Source organism: Bombus huntii, chromosome 4 (assembly GCF_024542735.1).
Source record: "Bombus huntii isolate Logan2020A chromosome 4, iyBomHunt1.1, whole genome shotgun sequence".
In the NCBI taxonomy this organism is placed as follows: domain Eukaryota; kingdom Metazoa; phylum Arthropoda; class Insecta; order Hymenoptera; family Apidae; genus Bombus; species Bombus huntii.
The window spans coordinates 4743992-4770958 of record NC_066241.1 but is presented as its reverse complement, the minus strand read 5'-3'; the positions used below and the strand labels follow the sequence as shown (position 1 = coordinate 4770958).

Genomic DNA, 26967 nt, shown 5'->3' with positions numbered 1-26967 from the left:
GAGCGACAGAGTTGACATTAAAATCGTCGTATCGCAAACACAAAAATATTCATAAGGTAATGAAAAATTAGCGGAATCCGGTTCGCCCTGACATAGTTCTTTCCACTTAGAAACTCGTTCGTCATTCGTTAGGAATCGATTACCGAACGATCACGGTTCACCGGCCGACACCTGATTAGCCTGCGCGATCTAGGCCGCGTAGATAAGCTAACGAGCCTTAATAGGACTGACTTTTCTTGCGTAAAATATCCTTGAAACGTTTAGAAATATCTAGATAAACGAATTTTCCAAATTCTCGAACGAATCACGCGGAAGTCGGTAGGCAGTTAATCCGGAAGAAGTTAATCTAAAATGTAATTCTGCTGGCGTAGTCGTAGCATGCGATCGAACTTCGCTCGTATACGCCTCTAATTATCTCGTTAGACGCTAACGAGAATTTATCGTAAAAATCTGACAGGCAAGGCCGGTTCGGATACACAAGTAACGCTTTGTGTCGCGTTTACGCTAGAAAGAAGACGAAGAGGCAAGACGAAGAAGAAGCGCGGTGCCGTAGTCGCGCGAAATCCCACGTGGCTGGAAAAAAAGGATCGAACGCCAGGGAGTCCCGTTGATGAAACGGCTAATTAATTTTAGTGGCCCCGTGCATACACGGCAAGCTCGCGAGCACGCACACAGAGGGAGGAAAGAGCGTAACTAACGCTCGCGCTCGTACACCAGCAGCCCTCGTCTATACTTGGCCCCCGAGTTGGCTATGCCGAGAGGCGAACAGTTTCCCAAAGGTCCTCGAGTGCATCGTATCACGCGCTTCTTTCCTCTCTTTCTGACTTCGTCGATCCACCGTTCCATTCCAATCCGTCTATTTATCTTGCGCCAACTTTATGCTACACCGATACCAGCTAGCCAGCGAACCCGTCGAACAGAACACTCTTTCATTCCATCGTTCGATGCTACGCAGACGGGATCGCGCGCTGACACGCCGGAAGTGCTCTTCTACACGGCCTTTGATAAAGCGACGAGACCACGGTGGCGTGTAGTGTGTGTTGCGTGTTTGCATATGCGTCGATTATTCTATAATATAAGACTATAATATAGGACTTATAATACAGGACCGTAATACAGGAAGTTTCATCGTGGATTCTTAATATCCTCGAAGAGTTTTTCCCCTCGTTTATCCTTTACGTGGTTACCATGCTCGATAGGGTGAGAAGTGAAAAGTGAGAAGTGAGAAGTGATGTGGTTCAAATATTACAAGGGATACTACGACGTGCGCAAGCTGGAGCTAGAGCTGGTGAGTCGACGACCTGATCTTTCGCTTGGAATTTCCATTTAATCGTACAGTTTGCCAACCATCCCGTAGTCCTCGAGTGTCGAGGCTTTCCCTCCGTGCAACAACGGTAATCGAAGACGGTGGAAATATTCGAGGGAGACGCGTCGTAACGCGATTGAAATTCCACGCGGACCTTCAACTGCTAAACGTAGCCGTCCCATTACCGTGTTTATCGAAATTGTTTTTTCGAATTCCTCGACGACCACGCCGCTACCGTGCAGTCCAGCCGTGTATCTTGATCTCCTCGGTCGCTGGCTCGCGATAACGAGCGCGTAGAAGACAGTGGACACGGCCCTCGTCAACGAAGACGAGGACGCGTCTTCTGTTCGTTTTCCAACAGAGCGTGAAACCAGCGACCGCTTTTATCCTGCGAACGCGAACCTCTCGCCGTGGAAAACCGTTTTCTGCGCTCCTTTTCACCGCTGCTACGTAAAAAATTCAACCAGATTCCAAGTCGACTCGAATTGTATTTGCTCGATGGAAAAACATCGCAAACGACAACGGATAGATTTTCTATATAGACACGAGAGTCTCGAGACGAACGAGTGTTTTGCACACGGGAACGTCGCAATCGCGAAACGTTCGATAAGGAGGAAGAGACCGTTCGAGTCTCGTGAATGACGTGCACTGTCTTGTTCTTTGCCGGCGCGTGCAAAGACAGTCTCCTTCTTCTTGGACTTCTTCCAGTCGTTCGGTTATTTCGATGCATCTCTTCGTCGGTTTCTCCTCCTCCTCCTCCTCCTCCTCCTCCTCCTCCGCCTCTCCTTCTTCTTCTTCTTCTTCGTCGTCTTCCTCCCTTCGTGTTCGTCGGCGTCACTGACGTGTGTTCGTTTCACGACGTCCCACTTGTAGCGTTCACCCCGATGCGTTTCTATTTTGGCGCCGGTTCCGACCTGTCCTTCCCCTTACCCGCTGCTTCTCGTCGAGTATCCAGGGTATCCGGTTTCGAAATCAAAAAAACACACCCCCTCGACTCCGGGAAAGACGATAATACGAGCCGGACGAAGAGAACCGACGACAGGTGGCGAAATTATCGTCGCCACCCTGAACCGCGAAAAACGAGCAACACTGTCATCCATCCAGAGGCTCGCTGAAAAATGTGACTCGTTGTAACGTTTCTCTCTGGCCATTTTTCGTTCCGTTTCATCGCTTTTTCTTACCCGCGAAAAGAATATTCTTTACACCGTGTGTTAAACGTATTTTTGAGTCTTTGGTACAGAGAGACGAGCCCCATGACTTTGCCATTCGGGTTATTAGGTGCTTCTTGCCGCTAAATATAATGTTTCCAGTTCTGTTTCTACGTATCTCAAGAATTTATGCCTCTGTCCGTTAGCGCGTTTAATATTTCTTTCGATTCTTAGCAGGATTTAATAAGCACAGAAATATCTCAATAAATTCCGCGAGTAGATTATCCGATTCGGTGGTTTAATAAACGGAGAAGACGCCGACAGAAGCACACGAAATATTTGTCCTTCTGCCAGACAATTGAGAGTCGATCGTGCGAGGTGACCGATATTCCCCAAATACGCTGTTAATTTATCGATCGACCTACTCTATTAACGCTAGTATTATTTATTCACTTATTATACGATAACGCGATAAGTCAAGTAACATAAATCAAAATCTGAGTGCACCGACACGGATCGAAGGATTAACAAAATACAGTAAATTTCATAACAAATATTTGATCATAAAAGAAAATAATGCGGAAGAATATATCAGGTAAAAAAGGGTTTCTTCAAACCGTAATAGCCAAAAACAGATAATAGTTGACCTGGGATCTTATAAGAAGGGTTCTAAGGGTATGACCGCCATAAACGTGGCCAATTGAATACAGAAAATTTAACAAACAATTTCCAAATGACCCATTGTTTAGACAGTTGTGGCATTATTACATGCGATTTTGTTATCCAGGATATTAGTACACGTTCGTTAAAAGTACTGAATATTTATGAGGCTGATAAATATTGTCTCTTCCATCTCTTTGTATTCTTAATTGTCTGTTGACAATACTTTCGTGTTTGGGTAATTAACACAGGAAATATTCTGTAGGAAAGGTTTCATTCTTTTATAATAAATGTGTGCAGCTGTGTTCATAGTGTTTGCCGAAAGGTACTGTTAAAATCCACTTAAAATCGTTCTATACTTTGTAGTAAAATTCAAGAGAAACGTAAACGTGCAAGTGTGTGCGAAAATATATAAAATATTTAAAGTATTCGTATCGTAATATTTAAAATTGATATTAATATGAATATTAGTATGAAACAAATTTTTACTTAAAATCCATTACCTTAGTTATAATCGTAAAAATGCCTAGTTCGATAATTACTATATCTTTGACCATCAACGATCGATACAAAGATGAATTGCAAACGTGGAATAAAATTGTTTCGAATGTCTCGAGCGATCGATAAGATTGCATTCTCGAGCGATCAACGTTATTGGCTTGTCCCTATTATTCCCGCCAACTGCCAACAACATTATTCAACCATTTTGAAAGCCGAGCAGAATAGATAAGCTCTCAGCAGTTTGAAGATCTCTACGTCACCGAGATAAAGAGTGAAAGGAAATCCAACTGTAAACGCTAATGACTTAGGGGTAGGTTTACTTTCTTTACCGACCACCAGAGTGTCACCTCCGATAATCGGTACCTCGCAACCCCGGCTGTCAGTCGTGAGCCAGTCGATCTTCGAAGCATCGATCCTGTTGGTTGCATTCGAAGCCGGTCTCAATACCTTAACGATACACGCGTGTGATTTGAACGTAACTCTGTTTTCGCGATATACGATCCAACGAACAATTTATTTTTAACTAGTTAGTGTAGTATTATTTAACTATCATTTGCTATAAAAGTGAATATTACAACGAATTTTCAAATTATTATTATTGCAAACGTGCTTCAACTATATTTTGAATTTTATTTTTGTGACATATTCGGACAAGTTGGAATTTTTGTGATAGCGAAAGTTGTATATCATTGTATTAAGCTTTCGTAAATATTATCAGGAGAAGAATGTTCTAAACTATATCTTAAAATTAACTGTGTTAATCATGTGTCTGGGGAAGACGTCGAAGTGTTTTTCGTGGACTTTGAGGATCTTACTAAGAAGTTGCAGCAAGAATCGGAACAAGGTAAGAAAAGCTGTATGAGAAACGTGTAGTCGCACACATTGCAGAGAAATTTCTTCCAATTACGTCCGAGTCTCGGTGATGTATTTATAAGCGATTCAGTTGGTAGACCACGCACGATTATAGAATCGGCCTATGCATATTCCCGTGTCGGTGCACAAATATAAAGTGGGCGATTTGGCGCCTGGTCAAGAGACAGTCTGCGAATGTCCGAGAGGGATATTCTCGATTCCGTGAAACGATGGGAAAGAAGAAGACGGCGTATGGTGGAAACGAGACAGGCAAATAGGCGCGTTTGAAGTTATTTTGAAAACTGGGCTGGTGCATTGACCGTATGCTGACTGCAATCCTCGCGCACAGTCTGCCGGCTGTCTTGTCACGCGTTTTCCGGGAATCGCCACCTTCCACCTGATACACCTTTCATCGTCCGTTTATTGTTATCGTTATGCTGTTTAGAATATCTATGTTTTTTCATCGCGATCCTATTTGATAGAATCCTAAATCTTCGTTACTCCGTGAACTACGTAGACGTGAAATTATTGTGCAGACTTCGTCGTTAACGCTTCGTTTCACTTTTGCACCGTCACATTTAACAAATATTTCATATCTCGCGATGTACTCGTTTAATATACAACGGGGTATAAAGCCAAGGTAAAAGCTCATTTTTCATGAAACGCGAAGAGTGAGTCGTTAAAATTTTTTTTTTTTATTTTCACTTTGAATTTTGAATTTGATTCTATCCGAGATTTATTAAAAGATAGAGAAAATTTGGGGCACGCCGCTAGACGTATTAGGACTAAAGAAAATAGTCGACTCCATTACTCGAAAGACGAATCCGTGGGTTCCATTAAGAATATTCGATACACAGCTGATACGCGTAACCGCGTCGTTTCCTTTAACTTCTGGCAGATAGAGGAAGTGCATCGGCATCCGTATATGCGTTTAGTGGACATTCCTACGATGACTAAGGGCCATTCTCCTTAGTCGGACGTCAACAAGGTCGTTGTCACGACCCTTCGCGCGCTTTATAGGATCCCTCTTAAGGATGTCAAAAGTATGCTCGTTAAAGGCGCCAGTCACTCGGTGCGCCGCGATTCTCTCTGTACGTGTCTACACTCTCGCGTGTTTCTCTTGACGCGTTATGCAGCTGTCGGCGCGTCCTATACGTCGTAAACGTCCCCTAATGCGTGAATCCATGACCAGGGTGCACGAGATCAATGAGTATACAAAGCGTTAAAAGCAAAACAGTTTTTCTTCGAAGACTCTACGTTCTTCCTCTTTATTGTAAATTCTCCTTTAGGAAGATAACTTCATTTGGAGACGCCACTTTTAGGAGACAAAAAATTAAATTGAACGATTATTAGATTCGATCGTGGACCGCGAGATTTTAAAATTTTGAAATTATGTAAGTTTGGTTATATTTCGAGAGAACGCAGTATAACTTTTCCGTAAAAAATTTCACAACGATTTGTCTTACGAAATACTCAATTGTCCTGGCAATCTCTTCCTATGGCGATTAATTAAATAGCACTGAATTTAATTATTGAAAGGATTGAACCAAAGAGCGTCTGGCGAATTACGGTTTTGCTAGTAAACCGTCGACGCGTACCGCGAATCCTAATCAAAATACAGTTATCGTTTACTCAGCGAAACGTGAATTTCCAAGATGACATCAAGACTACCACCAACTAAGTAGCATCTCTCGACACGATTTCATCACGAACGGTTAACGATCCGCGCGAAACTCGATCCGATTAGAGGCGCGTCGCGTCAGGTCGGTTATTGCGGTCGTCTATTTCCTTCCTCGCGACTAATTTCCACGTAGACCACGGCCGAAGCAGTTTCGTTTATCAAGTCCGCACCTGTTCGTGACGAATGAGGAATCATTCTCGGAGCCGCGAACTAACAACAGGAAGAGCTCTCTCGAGCGGAGAGCAGAAGAAGAAGGCGGCGGAGGAACCGAAGTAATAAAGAAGTAAGAGGAAGGAGAGTGGATAGAGAGGCGGACCAGCTAGAGATAGAAGTTGGTCTCTATCTTGCTCCGTGTGTGCATTTCCTGGTAAGGGTCTTGGCGGTCTTCAAAGCCCTCGCGTCGCCGAGAGTAGTCAGAAGCGGTGCTCGTTTCTTGAAATAGGAAGAGCGTGACGTGGAGCGCAAGAATTTCCGCGTCTCTTCTATCCGCTCGTTCTTTCGCGGCATTCGCCCGACGACGAATCCACGTCGAATACCAAATTTTTGTCTCTCCATCCAGGAGGTCGTCTCGGTCTTTGTCGTTCCAGTGTTCGTCGTCAGGGCAGTCTATACGAAAGAAGAAGTTGTTCGATTCGAGGGCTGCCGCTATTACGCGTAATTTTGCACCTGTGTACGAAACGCGAAACGGCAAGCTGGTCGATATTTTCGTTAAAATACGACCTTGCTACATGGTCGAACGCGTTCGCGAAGAAAATTTGCATAAAGCGTTCTCTCGGTGTTGCTGCGTTCCAAAGAGAAGAGAACCTTCCGAGAGGAAGAAAAAGGCGAGGACGAACGCGGGGGACCTTTAAATTTCGGTCCAATTTCGCGCGGCCCGGACTGGTTTTGAACAGCTCTTCCCTCTTGGCCTTCTCCGAGACGAGTGTTGCACGCGCGAATAATTTGCGCGAGCCCGAACGAGAATTAAATCGTACGTTACACTATAATTATATATTGTATCGTTGCTACCTGCCGCGGGCTACGAGCCGATTTACGATCTCGAACGGGTGCAAAAAGGTGCCGCGACTCTACCAACGATCCGCTCCGCGATCTATTTTTACAGCAACGATTCTATCGAGACCTTAGCCTCTTTGTTTCTCCCGGACATTGTTCAGATTTTTTATTCCTGATTTTAAACTCCCCGTTATTTATTAGACCCGAGCTTGAGAGAAACTGAAACGAGAAAAGAAGAGGAAAAAAATCACAAAATGAGAAATATCTCGCGTCTGCCTGTAATCGCTCCGTTTTAGCTCTTATCTTATGCACGAACATCGACCTCTGTCGAGTATCGCGTGCTCGATAAAGGCTAATTTTTTCTCACGAACGAACGACAATCGGTGCTCCAAAACCAATGTTTCTCTCGACAGCTATCGTTATCGTTCGAGAAGCCCGAACTCGAAACTGATCGTTCGCAAACTCCTCGTTTAGCGCCTTCCACTTGACCAGTTCGTTCGTAGGGACGTGCAACCAAATGGAATAGCATCAAAGTTCAATTGTTTCCTCGCATAGAGTTTTGTCAATCCGCGGCAGTGTCCCACGCGCATTTCCCAAATTCAGGACGCCAGCAAAACCCAATAATTGGACGATCGTAAAAAGATAAGCAGAAGATCTGGACGAAAGGCAAAATTAAGTTAGATAAGCTTTGATTTTGCCTCGATAGCGTTATCGGTGGATGGGGGCGCGTGCACGCACCTTAATCTACGTTCGAAGCTCCCTTCCCTTGGACGAGATCCATGACGATGGTAATGGTCCCTCGTGGTCGATGCTGGTGGTGGTTAACTACCATGTTTCAAGGACACCCACCTCTCCCTCCTCCCTTGTTCCTGTCGTCGTTCAGTTCGCTATCGCAGATCTGCACCGTGAAACTTCTGACTTTACTCCGACCAATCTCGCTGCGCTTCCTCTCTTTTTTTTTTCTCTCCCCTCATGATCGTGATTTTTTGTTGTTGTTGCTGCTTCTCGTCGATTTTCGCCCCGTCCCTCTCGTCGATACCTTCGACGTTGCGTTAATTGCACGATTTTTCTTCCATGGAAAGTGAGCACAGCTCGTAAGAAGCGTGAAAAATGCCAGAGGTACACAATACCCGACGATTAAAACACCATTTTTACTGTTTCAACTGCGCATCGAATTTAACGGTGACGCCTACGATGTTCGAGTCTTTGGAGCGAACACGCGATGGACAGAAATTCGTAAACACAGCTATTTACGAGGTTACGGAGAAGTTGCTTTTTCTCTTTTCTTTCAGCGGACCAGTCGCTCAATGAATATCTCGCGAGTAAAAGCTATGAATCTTTCGAGGAACTTTCCACGCGATTTCGGTTTCCGAACGAATCAACGACCGCGTCGCTGCCACGAATTACAACTCGAACGCGCTCGAATTTCCACGCGAGAGAATAATCGTGGGCGGTGTGGTCGGACGCCTGCCAGGAGAAGCGCAATTATCGGTCCCATCTCTTTCACGGAATGACGTCAAAGACTTTCGATGTCGCTGTAGGGAATTTACTCGGTAGGTTTCGAAATTTCTGCTCGTCTTCGATATCGACAGATCCTCCTCGATCACCTTGGGATATCGTGGTCGTAGCTGTCGACTATGATCTCTAGAAATTCCACGGTTCCCGATGCACGGACCGTATGCAGTGAGTTTGTTTCTTTCTCCAGTTCTTCTCTATCTCTTACGGCAGTGCCATTGTAGTGGAAAACGAGTCGTGGCACTCCCATTCACCAAATTCCTTTCATCGACACCGATTCTCCTTGTCCGACGACACAACTTCTCGATTCTTTCTTTCTCCCCACTCAGTTGTCAAATTAGATTACTTTTTACGGAGGGATCGAACGCATCCCCTTTGTTTCTTAAACTTCCCCGGTATTTTTTCTTTCTTACGACATAACCTCTGACCTTTTCTAGTTTACTACGATCAAAAAAAAAAAAAAAAAAAAAAAGAAACTTTCAGAAAAATGTACGCAACGCCAAATCGGACAGACGGAACTTTTACCAGAACGTTTATCACGAGTCGATGTTTACAAGAGTAGTCTTGTTGTCTCCATTGTCGGTCGATCGATACCCGGCTCGGTATGGAGTATGGAACGACTGGAAGAGAAAGCACGCGACGCTCGTGCCTCGACAATGTTATCGTTGTTACGCCGTTAACGTACGGGCCGTCTGTCTTCAACCCGTTAACCTACAACCTGTGTGCGGTACCCCGCGATCGGACTAGCGAACGCGACACGCTGCGACTTTCGTTGTTCGAGGTCGAAAAATCGGTTACAGACCTGGCCAACGCGATTAGAAGAAACGCACGCGTGCCAACTTCTCGTGGTCGCGTATGAAACGCGCTAGGTCGCACGACTTCCACCGCCGTCTACCGACCGAACGGCTAACGGTATACGTTGTGCCTAATAAGACTCTTCTACCTGTCAGGGATTAAAGCCTGGATCTCTCTCGTCAGGTAGACGGCTCACGATCGATCGTACATCGTTCAACAAATTGTAACGTTCGACGCGTTTCTCCAGAATGGAATGGAATGGAAGTCGAAGTGAAATCGTTCGCCTCGGTGTCTAACTCGACGGTTGTAGATCTGAAAAGAAGTCTTGGAAGACGAACGTGAGTGGTGGTGATCGATTATATTGTTAGTTAGAAACCGGGACGACAGGGTTGAACGTTTGTAGTTGAATCGCTAGGATCGTGGTACGGCACGAAGCTTCTAGGCATGACAGAGGCTCGGTCAGCCTCTCCGCTATCGGAATTCCGTCATCGAGGTGAACGGAATGAGATTCCTTGGTCGTGGTTCGAATACCTTTGCCAGTTGTTATTACGAAGTGCCGCTAAATAGTAAAGGTGTGTACGTGTAAACGCAGAGGCGTAGAATCGCGGTCTTTCGCGTTTTCTCGTCTTTCGCTAGAAATTCAATCGTTTCCTGGTTCTTCGGCTGTTGTCCAGTTACCTTGGTATCGAAATTACGCTCGTTTTATCCGTTTTCTTTGCTCGTTACAAAGGCATAGGAAATAAGTTTTCGGCGAAACAGCGAGAAAGAACCGTACGGCAAGCGAAAGACCGCTGATTTCTGCTTGGAACTTTCATCATAACCCGTCGACGAAAGTATGCAATTACGTGTCACAATCCCGCTGCGCGGAGAAAGTACCGTACAAAGCAAGATTCGAGAGAGAAAGAGAGAGAGAGAGAGAGAGAGAGAGACTTAAGAACGGCCCTACGCCACTGATCGCGAGTTAGCGTACGCGACAAAGGTGGAATCTAAGCCAAGGCTTGGCACTGCCTTCGCTCGACCGCTTCGAGTATTACTATTATACGCCGCGAACTATATCCGTACACGCCGTGCTCTACCATCGCGTGCGCTTAATGAATGAACATCGTGCACCGGTGAATTTTTACGCGACCACCTGCTTCCATTACTGGAATCGCTTCATTTCGACCCAAGTAACCATCTTTCCCCTCTTACGTGCATCGTCCTTATATTTTACGCTTTGGAATGTTGTTCGATATTTTTATAAGAAGCTCGACTGTTCCATACGTTTCTGTGGTTACGGATTTGCGATCGTGGTCTTTTATCCAGATTAGCAAAGGGTATAATAAATAAATACGATGAGATCGTCTCTCCGTGGCTATTGTTTCTCTTGGACCACGACCAGATTTTAGATTCCTCTTATCCACCCACGCACTATCCGACAGATTTCGAGACAGCGTACTCTTCGAAACACCCGACGAGATCGATAAAATATTTTGCGATCGGTGGAAAGCTACAACGATTGATACGAACGGATATTTGCCACGATACGTGGAAATTGAGGAGAAATCGACTTTTTCCGAATTTCTCGTAGACTGGAGAAATGTTGGCAAGAAAACTCGTGGACTTTGAAACGGACGAGAAGATTCGATCGTACAGCCGCGTTCTGTATCGTCGTTGAACCCTTTCAAAGAAGATTCCTCTGTTCCTGTAAAGCGTCACACGCGAATGGCGAAAGGCGAATGTGGGCAGAGGAGCGTGTCGTGGCTTCGTCGAGGAATTATCGTTGCTCGCGGATAGTCGAGGTTTCGTAATCCGGCTCTCGGTAGTCGGCGTGTATATCGTCGTGTTCCTCGTCCGTTAGGCTCGTTTCAATGGATCGGTGACCGGAGGAACAGGTTCACCGTGCGCGTCACGGCTACGACCGAACTTTCTTTCGAAGAAATCGATGGGACACCCTCCGGGGTATTTGCCTTGGGTGCGCACGAACTTTATGGTGACGCGCTTGACAAAATATCGAATATTTTTCGACGACATAAAAGGACATATGTTGTTTGGTAAAAATACTTTCGTCTTTTTAATTAGCACGTATAACGCACACGTATTCCGTATGTAGCTATATAAATAATTTTTACGACCGGTACAACGTAAACGCGTGTATAAAGTTTCGTGAAAGATGCAGTTATCGATATCGTGTAACAATAACTATATATATATTGGATTCGTGGTACAACTTGAACGAAACGTAACTTCGAAATATATTACGACGAAACGAGATAAATTAAAAAAATCTTTTTCGAAGAAGATCGAAGGATAAAAATTCGACGACCGCAAGAGGATTAACGCAGCCTCGGATAAGATCGAATCGGTCGAACATCTCCACGAGATCTTCGGCTTTATTTTCGCGTTATTACATATTCTTGACGGGGCCAGTTGGATCGCGGCGGAATTATCGTCCATGGTAGATATACGGTGTTTCGTAATCCCTTCGGTAGTCGACGTATATCCTCGCGTTTCTTGCAACGTGCCTCTTGTACGTGCTCGTTTATGCACGCCTATATATCGTACGTAATGCACGTTGCATTCCTCGACATTCGTACGCGCGTTATGCATTCCGCGTGGATTTGACCTCGATGCCGTGTTATTAATGCCCATTACGTTATATAAACGAACCGCCGTGATCGGCCAGCCGTGCGTACAAGCGAGAAACGAGCGAAGAAGGAAGCAAAGGATAAAAGGATATACCCGTGAAACCAACGAGGAACGAACGGAACGTTTTCTTGGAGTAGAATCGCTCGGCGAGAGATCCTTTTATTGATCGACCCAGCGATCGGTGTTTCCAATGGCGGACAGAAGGAAGATTTGTTTCTGTTGATATCGATTCTCTCGGATGTAAATCTAACCGTGGTCGCCGCGTAAATCACCGCCACAGGAAGCGGATTTTGTAACTTTTCCAGACAGGTGTTCTACGTTGCGTCAGCCTCCCAGCAATTTGTTCCGTGTGCGTATGTAGTACCCGTCCACGCTCTCCGTTCTCGTAACATCGGGATGCTGGATGGAAAAAGTTATTCAAGCCTGCGTCGAGCCTTCGGGGCCACGTTGACTTCCATTCGCCGTTCGCGATTGCCGCAATCGCTAAAAAAAATTGTGACGTCGCGGAGCTCGATTCTCTTCTACAGGCAGCTTCGTAACGAATATACCAAGTATCGTACAGAGATTGGAAAGAAGGCAAGTGAAAGATTCCGGTTCGATTAGTCGTAACGGAATATATTCGTCTCATTCTCGTACGAATTTTCGCCTGCAGCGTATTATCGGTCACAGTAGTCAGGTTCTATTAATCGAGCAGTACGAGTAAAGTAGCCGTCTTGCTCCTGTATCATCTCGCTGGTCTTATTCGCAGCTCTACGTATCATTCGCGTCGCACTTAGCTCTGCTCCGTCGCGTTCGTTTTACGATGCGATATAGAAAAGTGGTCGGTATAAAAGCCAAAAGAAAGGGAAGAAAACGCAGATAAGATCGCGACGATAAATAACGCTACAAAGAGGTTACCAGTTCAGAGAACACTCGTAGGGAGCGAGAAAGCTAGGAACCATCACATGATTGAACCGTTGAACCGTTTCATGGAAGGGATCTCTATTAACCAGCGAACTCGTTATCTCCCCGAAGAAAACACGATAACGATCGAACCTGGCTAGCTCATAGAAACGTTGACCCGTGAAATTCGCAGGGAAAGAAGCAGTTCTCCGTTACCCAGTCATCCTCTTGATTCTCGTTCGCGATTCTTATCCCGACGTCGCGTTAATCAGAACCCGCTGGTGGACCTCGAGAGGTCAGCCGAGTGGTCGATCGAGAGTCATCCGGGCTGGAATCGCGTCCTGGACGGCGCAAAGGCGTAAACAGTCCGTCGAGAAATAGCTCGAACGCTCGGAGTCGCGAGGTCGTCGATTGGAACATGGTATAACGGTAGATACGTTTAAGTACGCTTCCAGATAGATGACCAAGAGGTATATATACCATATCCGTGCGTATTCCAGGCACCGGTTGATGTATGCATTCGTGGACGTATCGCCGAGGAGCCGAGGCAAAAAGGCCGTCACCGCGAATCCCCGCGACCTTTCTCTTCCATTCACCGCGTTCGAACAATTTCCAGCCGCGGGCACGTTCTCGCTGACTAATTAAATGATTGATCACCCCGACGGGCAAATTATCGTGCCGGCCGGCCGACAAATTAACCGCCGCCAGCCCTCTTCTGCCCGATCGCTTTTTCTCCTCTTTGTACAGCGCGACACAAAAGCAACGGGCTCCCTAGGTTTCGTCACTCGAGAAGAATCGCTGGGAACGGTTAAAGGATTCTACCGTGTATCGTGCGGTTGCTGTCGCCGTTCTTCACGATGAACCGACTACAATAGTTGGAAATTTTATATATCAGTTATTTTTATCGCGTTTCCGTACTTGCGTACGTGAGTATTACACGAGTATTAACTTTTGTTCTCGACAGGTTTTATCGTGTCGTTGATTATCATATTTTTGGCATACGTATACAGAGTGTTAATAAAAGACGATTGTTCGAAACCAAGACGACGAACAAAGTTTTACACGCGTAGAAATATTTGGGTTACGTCATCGAGAATTTTATTTTGCGCTAGAAGTATCTGCACGCACGCAATCCTCTTTGCAGTTTGGAAGATCACACGTCGACCCGACGTGGATAGAAACGGCGGTCTCGCGATAAACGTACAGTAGACGCGTCGATTGTGCAAAGCATCGGGAATAATACGCGGAATCGGATTTCTACGCCCGGAGCCAGAAAGCTCGATTTACGAGCGCACACACGACTCGTCGAGCCGCAACTTCTCTCGAATAGAAAAGTACACGTACTTCTTGGGTCTCCTTTTTTCCCCCGATGCGTGCTTACTATGCTAATTAGCAATAATTTAACCGGTCGGCGCTTGTAGCGCCGTCGAAATCCTCTCCGGAACGAAATGTACGTTCCTTACCTCACCAATTTTTTTTCCTCTCTTTCACACGTCGCTTTCTTTGCTCTCGCGAGTCCCCAGGACATACATGTCGCTCCTTTGTGCCGCTGATTAATATGCGAAGGCATCCTGAGGCTCGTCCAGCTGCATTAACAAGCAGCCTCTTGTGCATGGTCAGGACACCTACCCCTCGAAAAGCCACCCTGCAAGAAGAAACCTTCCTACGGTTTCCCTAGAATAGCTCTTTCTTTCTTTCTTTCTTCTACGGCCTATCCAGCAGAAGTTCCTTTGTACCGAAGAGCACTCGAGCTCGGTGAAGTATTTATTTCGCTGATCTCGAGGCGCGATTGGGATGGAACTCTTTGTTGCCCCTGGAACGAATCATACGAACCGTGGCATCGAGGATTTCGGTGGTTCTGACGACGGCTGTTTCTTCTCTTTTATTTGGAAGACACGGAGGATTCTCGAATATATGGGGATTAGTCGAAAAAAAGAAAGAAACGGAGTATAAAATGTTTCATCGTGAAAGCTGCTGGTATTAGTATTCAACGTCTGGAATTCGAACGTACATATTTCAGACGTGTCACGGAATATCTCGTTTCCGTGTGTTTCTTAGCGATGTACTAGACGCTGTCTGCAGAAGGTTGAAAAAAGAATTCAATTAGGCTGTTAGCGAATCGGTAACAACCTCTGAGAAAAATGTCTGGGAACTGGAGTGCGTCACGTGGAGTTCGATGTGTTTTAACGCGAACGACTTGTATATTCGATCGATCGAGTTGTTTCGACATTGGTCGAGCAAAAAGGCCAGTTGATTCGATCGAACGAAGAATATCGTGTACAGAAAGCGATTCGAAGCTTTCGTACGTTCGTACGAATGTTTTGCGACTATGTGTCGTTGCTTGTAGAGGAAATAGAAGAAAATAAGTACGTATGACTCGGTCTCGTGATACGTGGGCCAGCTCGTGACTCGATAACGATTATCGATCGTCGATCGAACGTACAACGCCGCGTTCCATGTTCCAGCTATTCCTAAGAATATAATCGATGTGGCGCGGTGAAAGTGTGCGAAAACGGGCCCAGAAACGGTGCCGGTGTAAGAATGCCGCGTAAAAGTACGTGTCGTTGGAACAATGACGATGGGAAACGGAACGAAAGAAAACGAGTAAAGAAGAGAAGAGAGAGGATATTGGATGTGGCCTCGTGGTCGATGATACGCATCGAAGAATGCCAATAGCGTCAAACTGTAAAAATTACTCCGTGAAAGAGAAATTTTCCGACTCCCGTAAAGCACGTCGAACACGGCAATTATCGCGAACCTAACTAGCGTCGGTAAAACGAGAATGAAGAAAAGGAACTATGATTAGAACGAATTCCATCGTGACCCTGATTATCAAGCGCTATTACAATCCTGGGAAGAGTGGATTTTTAAATGATAAAGGGAAAATATTCGGATAATTTTTAATATTAGTAATTACGAAGATTTTTGTTGATTATGGTTTGTTGCGATATCGCAGAGAAATACTTTGTGGATTATAGAAAATTCTTGAAACCTAAGGAATGTTTACAAAATAAATTTACTACGAATTTTTCATAAATTTCTTAAATGTATTGGATCTATTAAAAGATTAATTGATAATTTTGTAGAATTTTTAACAAATTTCTATCCTGGCTAAATTTATTAAATATCCATATGTATTAAATGTATTAAAAACAAAAAAAAAAAAAAATTCGCCACAGAAAATTCTTTTCACGATCGCCGAAATATTCCTCCGCAACATCCTAGCTAATTCGATTAGCAGATTAAAGCGAAGGCCTTCCATCGAAGGAAAAACAAACTTTCGATGACACAGAACGCCCAATCGTTCTCTACGGGTCGGCCCACTCGAGAAAACTTTCCATCTCGATAAAAAACGATAAAAACATGATGGCGAAAAAAAAAAGCGTATTCGGCCACGCGTTCTACGCGTCTACTGGTACTCGTCACGCGAGAAGGCGCATAGATAAGAAAAGCGGTGACATACGAGGTACAGTCTCTACTCAGGTGGAAGCGATTACTTCCGGTGGTCCGATGATTCATTGCACGCGAAAGATGTATCACGGGGCGAGATGTGTTGCGCGCGAAATCTCGCTCCGTTCTTGTAGTCAGTCTGGCAGCTCTGAGGCGAGCAACCGGTCCTCGTCACGCCTTCCCTCACGACGTCCGCAGCTGTCCCGTATATTTTCTTTCGTGGCGTGTTGTCGCGTGTCGTTGTCAGAAACGTATTTCACGATCGACGTTCGTAGATCGAGATGTTCATCAAGTACGTGGACGTGTTCATGGACGAGGGTTACATGTCCGACTCGTCGAATGTAGGTATACCAAACGTGAGAAGAATTTGTTGCGATCGAATGAATCGAAGCAATTGCGAGTTTGAAACACCGTTTGAGATCGTATAGCAGTTTCCACGATACGGCGAGGCTCTAAATTAATCAAACGATGCAGCATCTACGAATGGGAATCTGAAATCTGTAAAGAGTTCGCTACCTAAGTATTATCTAAACTACTTATGTACCTTATTAAGAAGTAATCAACTCGGGCGCACAGTTACCGCAAACCATTCGCTGGCAGCCAGCTGTAATTTCAAGTTAAACGTCTTTCACTGAAGTTCGAGAGGAAAGATCGCTAACCGCGTATTCTTCGCAGGTGTTTGTAATTTAGTTCAATTTTCGCGGCTAACCTTGTCTTCTCTAAGTTGTTTTACGTTACGAACCGCCTCTTGCTCGATCGTCTATCGCGAATAGAGCCCATTCTTTGATCACCTAGCCGTCTCTATTGCTCGCTTTTTGTTAAATCGCCCATATAACTAACTATCCGACTATTCGATCGCTGCGTATGTTTACGGAGGTTGCGTTACGATTCCAATTGATTTATCGAATACAGACGTTCGTTTTTATAATTATATCGCTGGGAGAAAATAATCGTCGTTTCACGTATTTTCTTCCAACGCTAAAGCACAATTGACAGAATTCTAAGACATCGAGGAATTTCCACGTTTCGTAAGTAATTCTCTGCCAACGACGAAACTTCGTTCAGCGACTTCAAACGTGACGTAGACTCGACCGACTTCACTATCTCGTTGTATCACAGGGGCTACTATAGAATACACGTGTTGGCTTATGATAATATCGAAGTGATTGCACAATCCTCGACGATCGATCATCGAATAATCGACGACATAGTGAAATTTGGGTTCGTTAGCGGCTCGTCTTAATCCTCTGCCTTCTGTGGGATTAACCGCGATTTGACCGGCTTTCAGTAGATTCGTATTACCTCGTTTGTACATGGACCATGGATACCAAATCCGATTCCTGGTTCGATCACGCAGCGGAACACGGACGTAGAAGTGGTACGTACACTTTCGTTACGAAAGCCGGTTCTGTGTGGGTGGTACGCACCGCGGTGGTCGCATTTTAATTGAAAATTTCGAAGCACGTGTGGGTGCGGATAATAAACGGAGCAATGTAAAAACGTCGGCGTACTTACCCTTGACGAATCGACTAGTCAGGGAAAATTGCAATTCACCACGATATTTCTGTCGATGTCTCGCGTGTACACCCCCGCTCCCGATTCTTAGAATAATTATTTATTTCACGAAAGACGAAAGTAAACTTATGTTTCAACGATCGACTATCGTTTCATCAAGTTCTATATTTTATTTTCATGCTAACAAATTTCTGCAGTCGTATAAAATTTGAAGTTCACGATCGACGTGAAATCATCGAAGTCGCGTTAAAAATAAAAATGAGCTAAGACTCACGAGCGTACATAGTTCGAGAATGAAATAGTTTTGCAATAATATGACGTTGGCACGGGTCTACAGCTTGGGCCAATCCGTGGGCGGTTATCGTAAACAGTAACGGAAATTCGAACAGCTGATGCGAACAGCTCGTGCCTCGTAGCAATTAAGCAATGAATCAACCGATCGCGTGGTCGCGAGTCGGTAAAAGTTCGTTCCAGCGAGCAGAGTTAGCTCGAACGAAACGGCACGACGTGATTGAACGGTGACTCGCCATGAATTTACATAACTCGCTTCGATGTATCGCGGACGACGATTATCCGGATCGTCGCGATTGAAAAAGTTTGCGTCGATTCTTTGCCGCGGCAGCATTTCGCGTTACGACTCACCGAACGATATCACTGAGTAACTTGGTGCGTCGATCGCTGGGGAAAACGAACACACTCCCTGTTTCCCAACGGTTTCCTTTTCCTGCTTTCACAATCTTACCATTAGAACTTCACATTATCGTAATTGTGGCGAAGTAGAGGAATTTCGCAGAGTGTTGCGCAAAATTCATCGATTTACTGTGGTGCGATCACTCGAGCCTGGTTTCTCGAGAGCGTGCGAGAGTTGGTAATGCAAAGGAATAATTTTCTGGATATTTTAATTTTTTTTTTAATTTTCTAATACGTCATTAAGAATATCGTTGTTAAATATGCAAAGTACCTTCAGGAAAGAACAGAAATACTCGATATTGTTTTGTTATTCGGTAATTTCCAATAGGTCAGGCTTCTTTCCAATAGACAATGGTCCTCGTCGATAAAACATCAAAAATATATCGAATACAATATCGATCGATATTTTTGTCATTTTTAATAGAACAAGCTACGTACTGCATTCACAATCCTGGTATGAATAAAATATATTAGAATTTTAGCGAATCTATGATACGATCTAGAATGCAAAGAGAAACAATTTACTGAGATAATCTAACGAGAAAACGCTTTTTAAATGTTGCAGGTCCAGAGGCTGGCCGAATACGAGAGGTACCTAGGCCAGGAGGCAAGAAACCTAGTGGAGAACGGAAACGGAAGCGTCGGCAGTGGCGCCGTTCTTCAACGTGGTCAGCTCGAGGGCGATCTTCACCGTATCCAGGAACTCTTTCCTGGTGACAATCTTCGGCTGCACGAACGAGATGTCCTTACCACGGTACTTGTCTGTTTCTTCGCGCTTTACTAACATATACATTCGCGCATAAAACTTTTTCCTTCGTCATCGCGATTACCCAACGTAGAGAAAATCGGTAAAAAAAGCGTAAAAAATTTGTTGCTTAAAAAATGTAACAGTTATGGGAGAAGTAGGAAAGAACGTTATCGTACGATGCGTTTCAACGATTCTCACGAGCACCCCACAGCATATTTCCTGGCACTCGTGAAAAACACTGACGCGTCCAACACGCGTGATGTTTCCCACGGATCTCACAAGCCACTCCACAGAATCTTTTTCTATGCCATTTTCACGTATGATGGATGTGACGTATCGTGAAAAAACAGCGTTGCTAGTTTAGTTGCTAGGATTAACTAGGAAGCGCGTTGTGCTTTTTGACCCGGAAATATGCATACTTAATCCATAAAAATGGTCCAGCTCCGCTGCAAATTATATTCGTCGTCGAAATTCTCCATTCTAAACGGTAACTAACGTACTACTCGACTTTACAATTCGTATTTCGTGAATCAACGGATCCAACAGCTATTTTATGCTTCAGACGCTTCGCTTTGCAATTCTTCGTTTCTCAGATTGGACGACAGATGATATATAAATCTTTGAAGCTAATGGTAAACGCCGAGTCTTCAGCTTTGTCTTTAGATCGTGACTCGATACTTCGTATTGCCGATCTCGAGTAGATTGTTTTCTTCTTCTTCTCCTTCGAATTCCTTTTTGATCATACGCAATGATTAAAGTACGCAAGTCGGTGATACAGATTTTCATTCGTATCTACGAATGACAACACTGTTTGCCGCGGTGCGGCGTGTCATCGTCCCACGTGTATCGCAGTCTAATTTGCATACTGGGCGTAAAGAGTACGTATTGTCAAGAGCAGGGATTACGGGGCATCTAGTGAGATCACGGTTCCACTGCACTGGTCGCATAGGTGGACGCGTGCTCGAGTTTCTCAATGCTGCTCTGCACATTCGTGCGCATATTCCTGAGAACGATGATAGAACGCTTTCACGAATCACGTAGAATCATTTGGAGTCATCGGTATGTTTACCTGGATTTCCACGGCATTTATTAACATACGATAATTCGATGCAACGCAACAACCAAGCAGTAGCATTAGTAGAGAACCGATAGTTTCAGAAACGACTGCGAGTTACGACCTAGTCGAGAGAACGGAATACGAGGAGCATCGATTTCGTAAGGCAGAAGAAGGCCAAGAAGGAACGACGAGGGACACAAATCTGGCTCTCGACGCCGTCAAAGCGAAATATGTTAATCAGTCTGCCCTGTGGTCGTTTGTAATTTCGTGTGTCGTCTTCTTGCTATATTTGGTAGGGTTATTTGTCAGACGTAACCGTTCATCCGTCTCTGCGCGTCTTGACATCAGCGGAAGTCACGGGAAAAGCAACTGGTATCCGCTGGAATCTCTCGACTGGAACTGCGTCGCAATACATCTAGTAAACGGTCGTTTAATTTTGCTATTAAACGGCTTCGATATAAATCGGTATTTTCCACTGTTTTCCAGTAGCTTCGTTGAATGTGAACTAGTCTTTGCTGAAAATTTCGAACGGGTTCCTTGCTGAAAATTTCGAACGGATTCCTTGCTGAAAATTTCGAACGGGTTCCTTGCTGAAAATTTCGAACGGGTTCCTTGCTGAAAATTTCGAACGGGTTCCTCGCTGAAAATTTCGAACGGGTTCCTCGCTGAAAATTTCGAACGGGTTCCTTGCTGAAAATCTCGAACGGGTTCCTTGCTGAAAATTTCGAACGGGTTCCTTGCTGAAAATTTCGAACGGGTTCCTTGCTGAAAATTTCGAACGGGTTCCTTGCTGAAAATTTCGAACGGTGCTTCACTCTTGGTGAATAGAGAGCCGGTGAAATAATGCTGTTCAGTCATCCGAATGTTAATGCGGCTTGGCACGTTGGCGTTCAGTTATTAGCCGCCTGCTGCGAGGATGATAATAATTTATGTCCTAGATCCGAGCATCAAAATTAGTCGTTACTTTGTGACCCTTTAACACGGTAACTGGACAGAAGAGCGCCCCTTCCAATGGATAATTTAATGCTAATCCCTTGTCAACTATGCTCGATACCGCGTCGATATTTTCCATTTCCAATGTCGATTCCCTGCGTGATATTTCGTGCAACAAATATAACGGCGATCCAAAAGCATCGGTTAGGTCGAATCGGAGGAATTTTGTTTTGCTTCTCAGTGGTATGGTATTGCCCTTGTTCAAATATAGCAGAGTTTGTTATTGATTTCGTTATACGGCAACGCGGTCTGTTTCGTTTCAGAAAATGAAGAGTCTGATCCGCAAGAGGAACGGCGGGAACCCTGGAAGGCTGACGAGAGTGCTGTCGCAGAAATCTCTAAACGTGTCCAACAACTCACCAGCTCCGAAATCTCCGCCGAGGACTTTCCTCTTGGAGACTCCGGTACAATTCACCACGGTGAGTGATCATAATAGTAATTCGAACATTACGTTTAAGTTCGCCGTAATAATACAGTCTCTTTTCCGTATTTACAGGGTGTACAATCCCAGGACAGACACCTTTTTCTCTTCTCCGACCTATTGCTCATAGCAAAGGCACGAAGCGGCGGTAACTTTAAGCTGAAACAATCCGTAAGAATGAGCGAGCTATGGCTAACTGCCGGGCACATAGAGGATGTGGCCGAAACGAGCAAATCTCAGGAAACGAGCTTCGTCCTCGGCTGGCCCACTACGAACGTCGTCGCAACTTTTATGTACGTGCCTGCCGATGCTTTACACGTGCCTTATCCACGCTGTTGGTATCTCGTTCTCTTGTGTTATTGCACCCTTTTCACGTTTCTTTACACCCTACCTGGACTCGTAATGACGTCGCGACTCCGCGTCGCTTCGAGGTTCCAGCCAGAATTCTTTTAGTGGCGCAATAAACTCGCAAACGAGAAACCGCTCGAGGGTGGCGGCAAAGAGATATATCGTTCGATTAACCGTCGAGGTGTCGGCTTTATCGCGACATCGCGCATCACACAAACGTTTATTCGTTTCTTTCAGGACTGCTGCAGCGAGGGATCTCTGGTGGGGACGTTTGACCGAACTCGTACGAGAGGAGAGTATGAAGGAGCCGCCCGACACGAACATTCAAGTCGTGTATCACGACAGTGACACGAACACGGAATACGTAAGTACTGCATACTGCTCTCCGCCGTTGCGCGCAATATACAGTCGCATACGCGTATTCAAAGCCGAACGAGAGGGAGATACACGCGGTCACGCCTTCACGGTCCATTCTTTGCGCATCGTAGCGCTCCAAGAGAGACCGTAGTTCGATCGCTTGACCTTCCTGGAGGCATTCTTCTTTCAGATGCCCCTTTTATATCATTGACGTCAACGCTGGAGTGGATCGGTTCTACTAAAAAGACCCTCCTTCTATCTCGCGGCCTTTGTACGACGTGTTCGCTCCTCCGGTCGAGGTTCATTATCGACCAGCGCGTCGTATTTAAATACACGCGCCGCTCGACACCTCTATTAGAGAACACGCGAGCGCCTATCGTTTGCCAGAAGCTGCGGTCAACGTGAACGCATACTCTCGCGTAACCCCTAATAAGTATAATCGCGTGTACCAGCACGTATTCTCTTTACCGTATGTCTGTGTTGCGCGCGATTACGATTCTCTCCGAGCAATCCTGTTATTCGTGTTGCGAGCTACATCCGCGTCCCATCTTGGTATTTGCAGTGTAAGACGATTATGGTGGGATCCGAGATGACAGCGGCAGCCTGTGTGAATCTGGCCACGCGTCTCTTGGATCTGCAAGGACCTTTTCAGCTGTGGGCCAGAACGTCTGCCGACGAGGCGCCGTATCCTCTGATAGGACACGAGAGGCCTTTCGCCGTCAAACTGTCGAATTTAAGACACACGCTGTCCGCGGAGGAAGGTTTCGATCTGGAGCATTGCAACAAAAGTGGACACGATACGTGCCACTTTATACTCAGGCCGGTACCAAAATCGCCGGTAAAGAAGAACAAGTCCAAGATCACTGGGTTATTGAGGAGATCCCTTTCGTTGAACCCGAGTTTGTTTGGAGTCAATTTATCGAGGCTCGACGAAAATGGATTGCCCAAACCTGTGTTAGTAATGCTCCAGCAATTATTCGCCAAGGGACCATTCACGCAAGGAATCTTCAGAAAATCGGCGAATGTTAGAATCGTTCGAGAACTACGAGACCAGATCGAGTCTACTGGAGATCCCAGTTGTTTGGAAGATGCTCCAATTATAGCCGTGGCAGCTCTCCTTAAAGACTTTCTGAGATCCTTACCGGACCCTTTGCTAACTTCCCACCTGTTTCCCCTCTGGATGGATAGCCTGGACACACCAAATCCTGTTCAAACTATTAAAAAGTAAGCGAAGAAACGGTTTTACAGTAACGAGAAATTCTTTTTGTTTGTGCGATATTTAACGAACAATGGTGATTTCAGTATTTTAGATAGATTGCCCAAAGCGAATTACACCCTGCTATCGCATCTGATCTGCGTTCTACACCATGTGGCACGGCGGTCGAAGCACAATCTCATGTGTGCCAGTAATCTGGGCGTGTGTTGTGGACCAAGCTTACTCTGGTCGCCAAATCCGTCGGTGAATCAGAGCAGGGCGATCCCTACACTGACGGAGATGTTGATTCGTCATTGTGAAGTCCTGTTTGGGGAGGGCGTCACGCAGCTCTTTGGGGAGGAACGCAGCGACAGTGGAGCCGAAGAAAGCACCGATAGCCTTCACTGTGAGCACTTTGCTTTATCTTTCTTCTTCTTCTGCTCCTTCTTCTTCTTCTTCTTCTTCGTCTTTTTCTTTAATTCTTCTTTCTTTTTTTACTCTGTGAATCAGAAGCGAAGCATGCATCTGTTCGTTTGGTATTCAGTTTATGTAAGTGTTCAGTCCACTGAGGAATTTCTCTCGTTGCAGCAGGTGGGCTTTCTCTGGACAGCCTGGACCTGACGGAACCACCGCGTAAAGACCACATGTCTCTTTCAAGAGATTCTGGTCTGACCCTGTCGGATTGTCAGCTGTTCATCCCAGAGTCTCCGGTGGGATCCGAGGACTCTGCCGCGAATGCCTCGTCATCCAGCTTCGACAAGTCTCTGACCAAAGAGGACAAGTCTACCAGCAAGTCGTATATCCGTGTCTACGGTGGATGGGAAGAGCGAATGAACGGCTACGCGGCAAATAATCATCACACGAGCGCCGTTGAGCATAATTTCAGGGAGGAGAAGAGCGGCATCGGTTACCCTAATCCGAATTTTCAGAGACAAGATTGGCTGAGGGCTCAACTGAAGAGAACGCCAAGAACAAAGTTGGACGAGCACGATCATCGTAAAGACAGGTTCGATGAGAAGGATATCTACGGTAGGGAGTATCTGAGACAAGATTCCATGAAGGAGAACATGGAGAATTGCAAGGACATCTACAGGAGTTCGCAACTGGACATAACGCGGGATCTTCGGACGGAATACGAAAGAGCTACGCAACAGGACATCTGTACGGAACGGGTCTCCATTCATAATTCGGAGCAGGATCTGTCGGGAGACACGACGTTGACCAGTGACAGATACGAATTCAAGAAGGAACGGTTCAACGAGTTCAAAAAGGTCAAGTCGGAAATGTATGTTAATCGCGAGTCACCAGTCTCTCAGAACGGTAGCTACCATTCGGGAAGCGATCTGTACGAGTTCAAAAAGGTGAAGAGCGAGATATACGTGAACAAAGAAACGACGCGTACGGAGAGATACGAATCTGAGAGTAGCATCTATGGGAATAGGGACAGAACGAGCGAGATATACGATTCGAGAGAGAGGAGTGATTTGTACTCGTTCAAGCAAGCCGAGGCGATCGATTTGTACGGTGACGAAGACGATGAAGAAGAGAGAACGTGGCCGGATACACCACCACCACTACCACCGAGATTGAGGCATCTGCCACCGGTACACATGAATCTGGAGGACAGACACAAAGTGGCGGGTAGGTCAAGGTCTTTACCACCGCCTCCTCCTTATCGTCCGCCTCCTCAACCTCGTGCCTCGGTTACCACCAGGCACCTAGGATATGGAAGATCCGTCGTCGATGACGAGAGTTATGTTTAATATGAAACGCTATTCGAATTAGGAGCTATTAGAATCGCTCTCGCGTGTATGTTTGTGTGTACGTGTGTGGTGTACGTATGATGCGTCTGTGTGTATGTTGGCATTTCGGGAGAATCAAAGAACCGAAAAAGTCGCAGGTCGAGATCATGGATACATGTTGGCTCGTGTATCCATGCGATCTCGTTACGGCTGAAACTAGTCCAAACTGGAACGCACGTACGATATCGGAAAGAATAGCGATGTGTATAATATTGAATTGTATGCTCACCGAGGAATGAAGAATTATACAGAGTTGCTTAGTGTTTGTTTCGTCAAAATGTAAAACAGATCGGAAAAGTTAAAGTAATTACGTTTAAAGATATATTCGTAAATCACAAAATGCTATCGGTTATCGACGATTCTTAGCTATAGAACTTGACTGTTATACAGTGATTCAGGGTGCTTCCACGAACCTTCATAGGTTTCCCCTTCTCTTTTAAATTAGTTATTCATATAGAGACATTTATTATTAAGTATAGATTGTAGCGGACAAGACTTGCGTCGAGATGATATTATTCGTAATTTCTTTTCTTACGCGAAGAATTTTTGTAAAAATGGAGAAGAATAAAATATATATATATATATACATATATATATATATAATGTGTAAAGTACTATGCGAAAAAAAAAACAATCTGTGCGATATTCAAATGCGAACTGCCGTTTAGAGAGGGAGAATCAGGCGTCAATATCTACGGAACGAATCCCGATAATAAAATGCAAATTTTATTGCAACTACGTCAGAAAAGGCAGAGCGAGGTTCGTTTCCATTCGACGTCCTAACATCATCTTTTTAAATACGTTCACATAGCTAAGCGCACATCTCTGTATTGATATGTTCCGCAATTTCGAGATTGTCCGACGTTCGCAAACTCGCGCAACAAGAAAACAGCATTGACTGCCCCCCCCCCCCCCCTATCGCGTTTCCTCTTGTGTTCTTTGTATAATAGATTCACGTTTCCTTCTTGTCTCCCAACAAGAAATTGATTCATTGCGGAATAAACATGACAGTTAAATAATTCTTCCTCTCTTTCTCTCTCTCTCTCTCTCTCTCTCTCTCTGTTTATTATAATTATACCATTTTGTCTTCTATCTTTTTTTTAAACTTAGAACATATAAATCGTAGTGTTTCGTGTACGCGAATAAAAGAGCGATTATCTTAAACTATAAGATACACGCGAAAGTTGAACGTAGCTGTTCGCGCGATCCAAATCTTTCGCTCTTCTCTGTATATATTAATGTATACTGTAATCTTTTATATTGCTAAACGTATATGATATACCCTATGCAATGCCCGTAAGGTATGTATACTTATCTAAATTATACGACATGCTATGAGAAGTAAATATATTTCGTATTTTATACAGTTGCGTGTGGTTCAACTCTGTTCAATATTCATTTCTCGCATCCTGCTGATACCCTGGCGAGCG

The 26967-nt window shown here is 45.0% G+C and overlaps 1 protein-coding gene across 4 annotated transcripts in view; it reads left to right on the top strand.

Annotated features, from left to right (window-relative positions):
• The window catches only part of LOC126864922 (rho GTPase-activating protein 20-like), a 179295-nt gene extending 152392 nt beyond the window's left edge, over positions 1-26903 (top strand). For 3 of the 4 annotated variants that reach the window (XM_050616811.1, XM_050616814.1, XM_050616813.1), the window contains 7 exons: positions 19182-19370; positions 21678-21833; positions 21911-22128; positions 22421-22547; positions 23103-23764; positions 23843-24141; positions 24324-26903. In XM_050616811.1, coding sequence (XP_050472768.1) covers positions 19182-19370; positions 21678-21833; positions 21911-22128; positions 22421-22547; positions 23103-23764; positions 23843-24141; positions 24324-25498 — 2826 coding nt within the window. In that variant the 3' untranslated portion in view covers positions 25499-26903. The remainder of the gene's footprint in view (positions 1-19181; positions 19371-21677; positions 21834-21910; positions 22129-22420; positions 22548-23102; positions 23765-23842; positions 24142-24323) is intronic. The other variant, XM_050616812.1, reaches the window with a different exon arrangement.
• Positions 26904-26967: the final 64 nt, after the last annotated feature.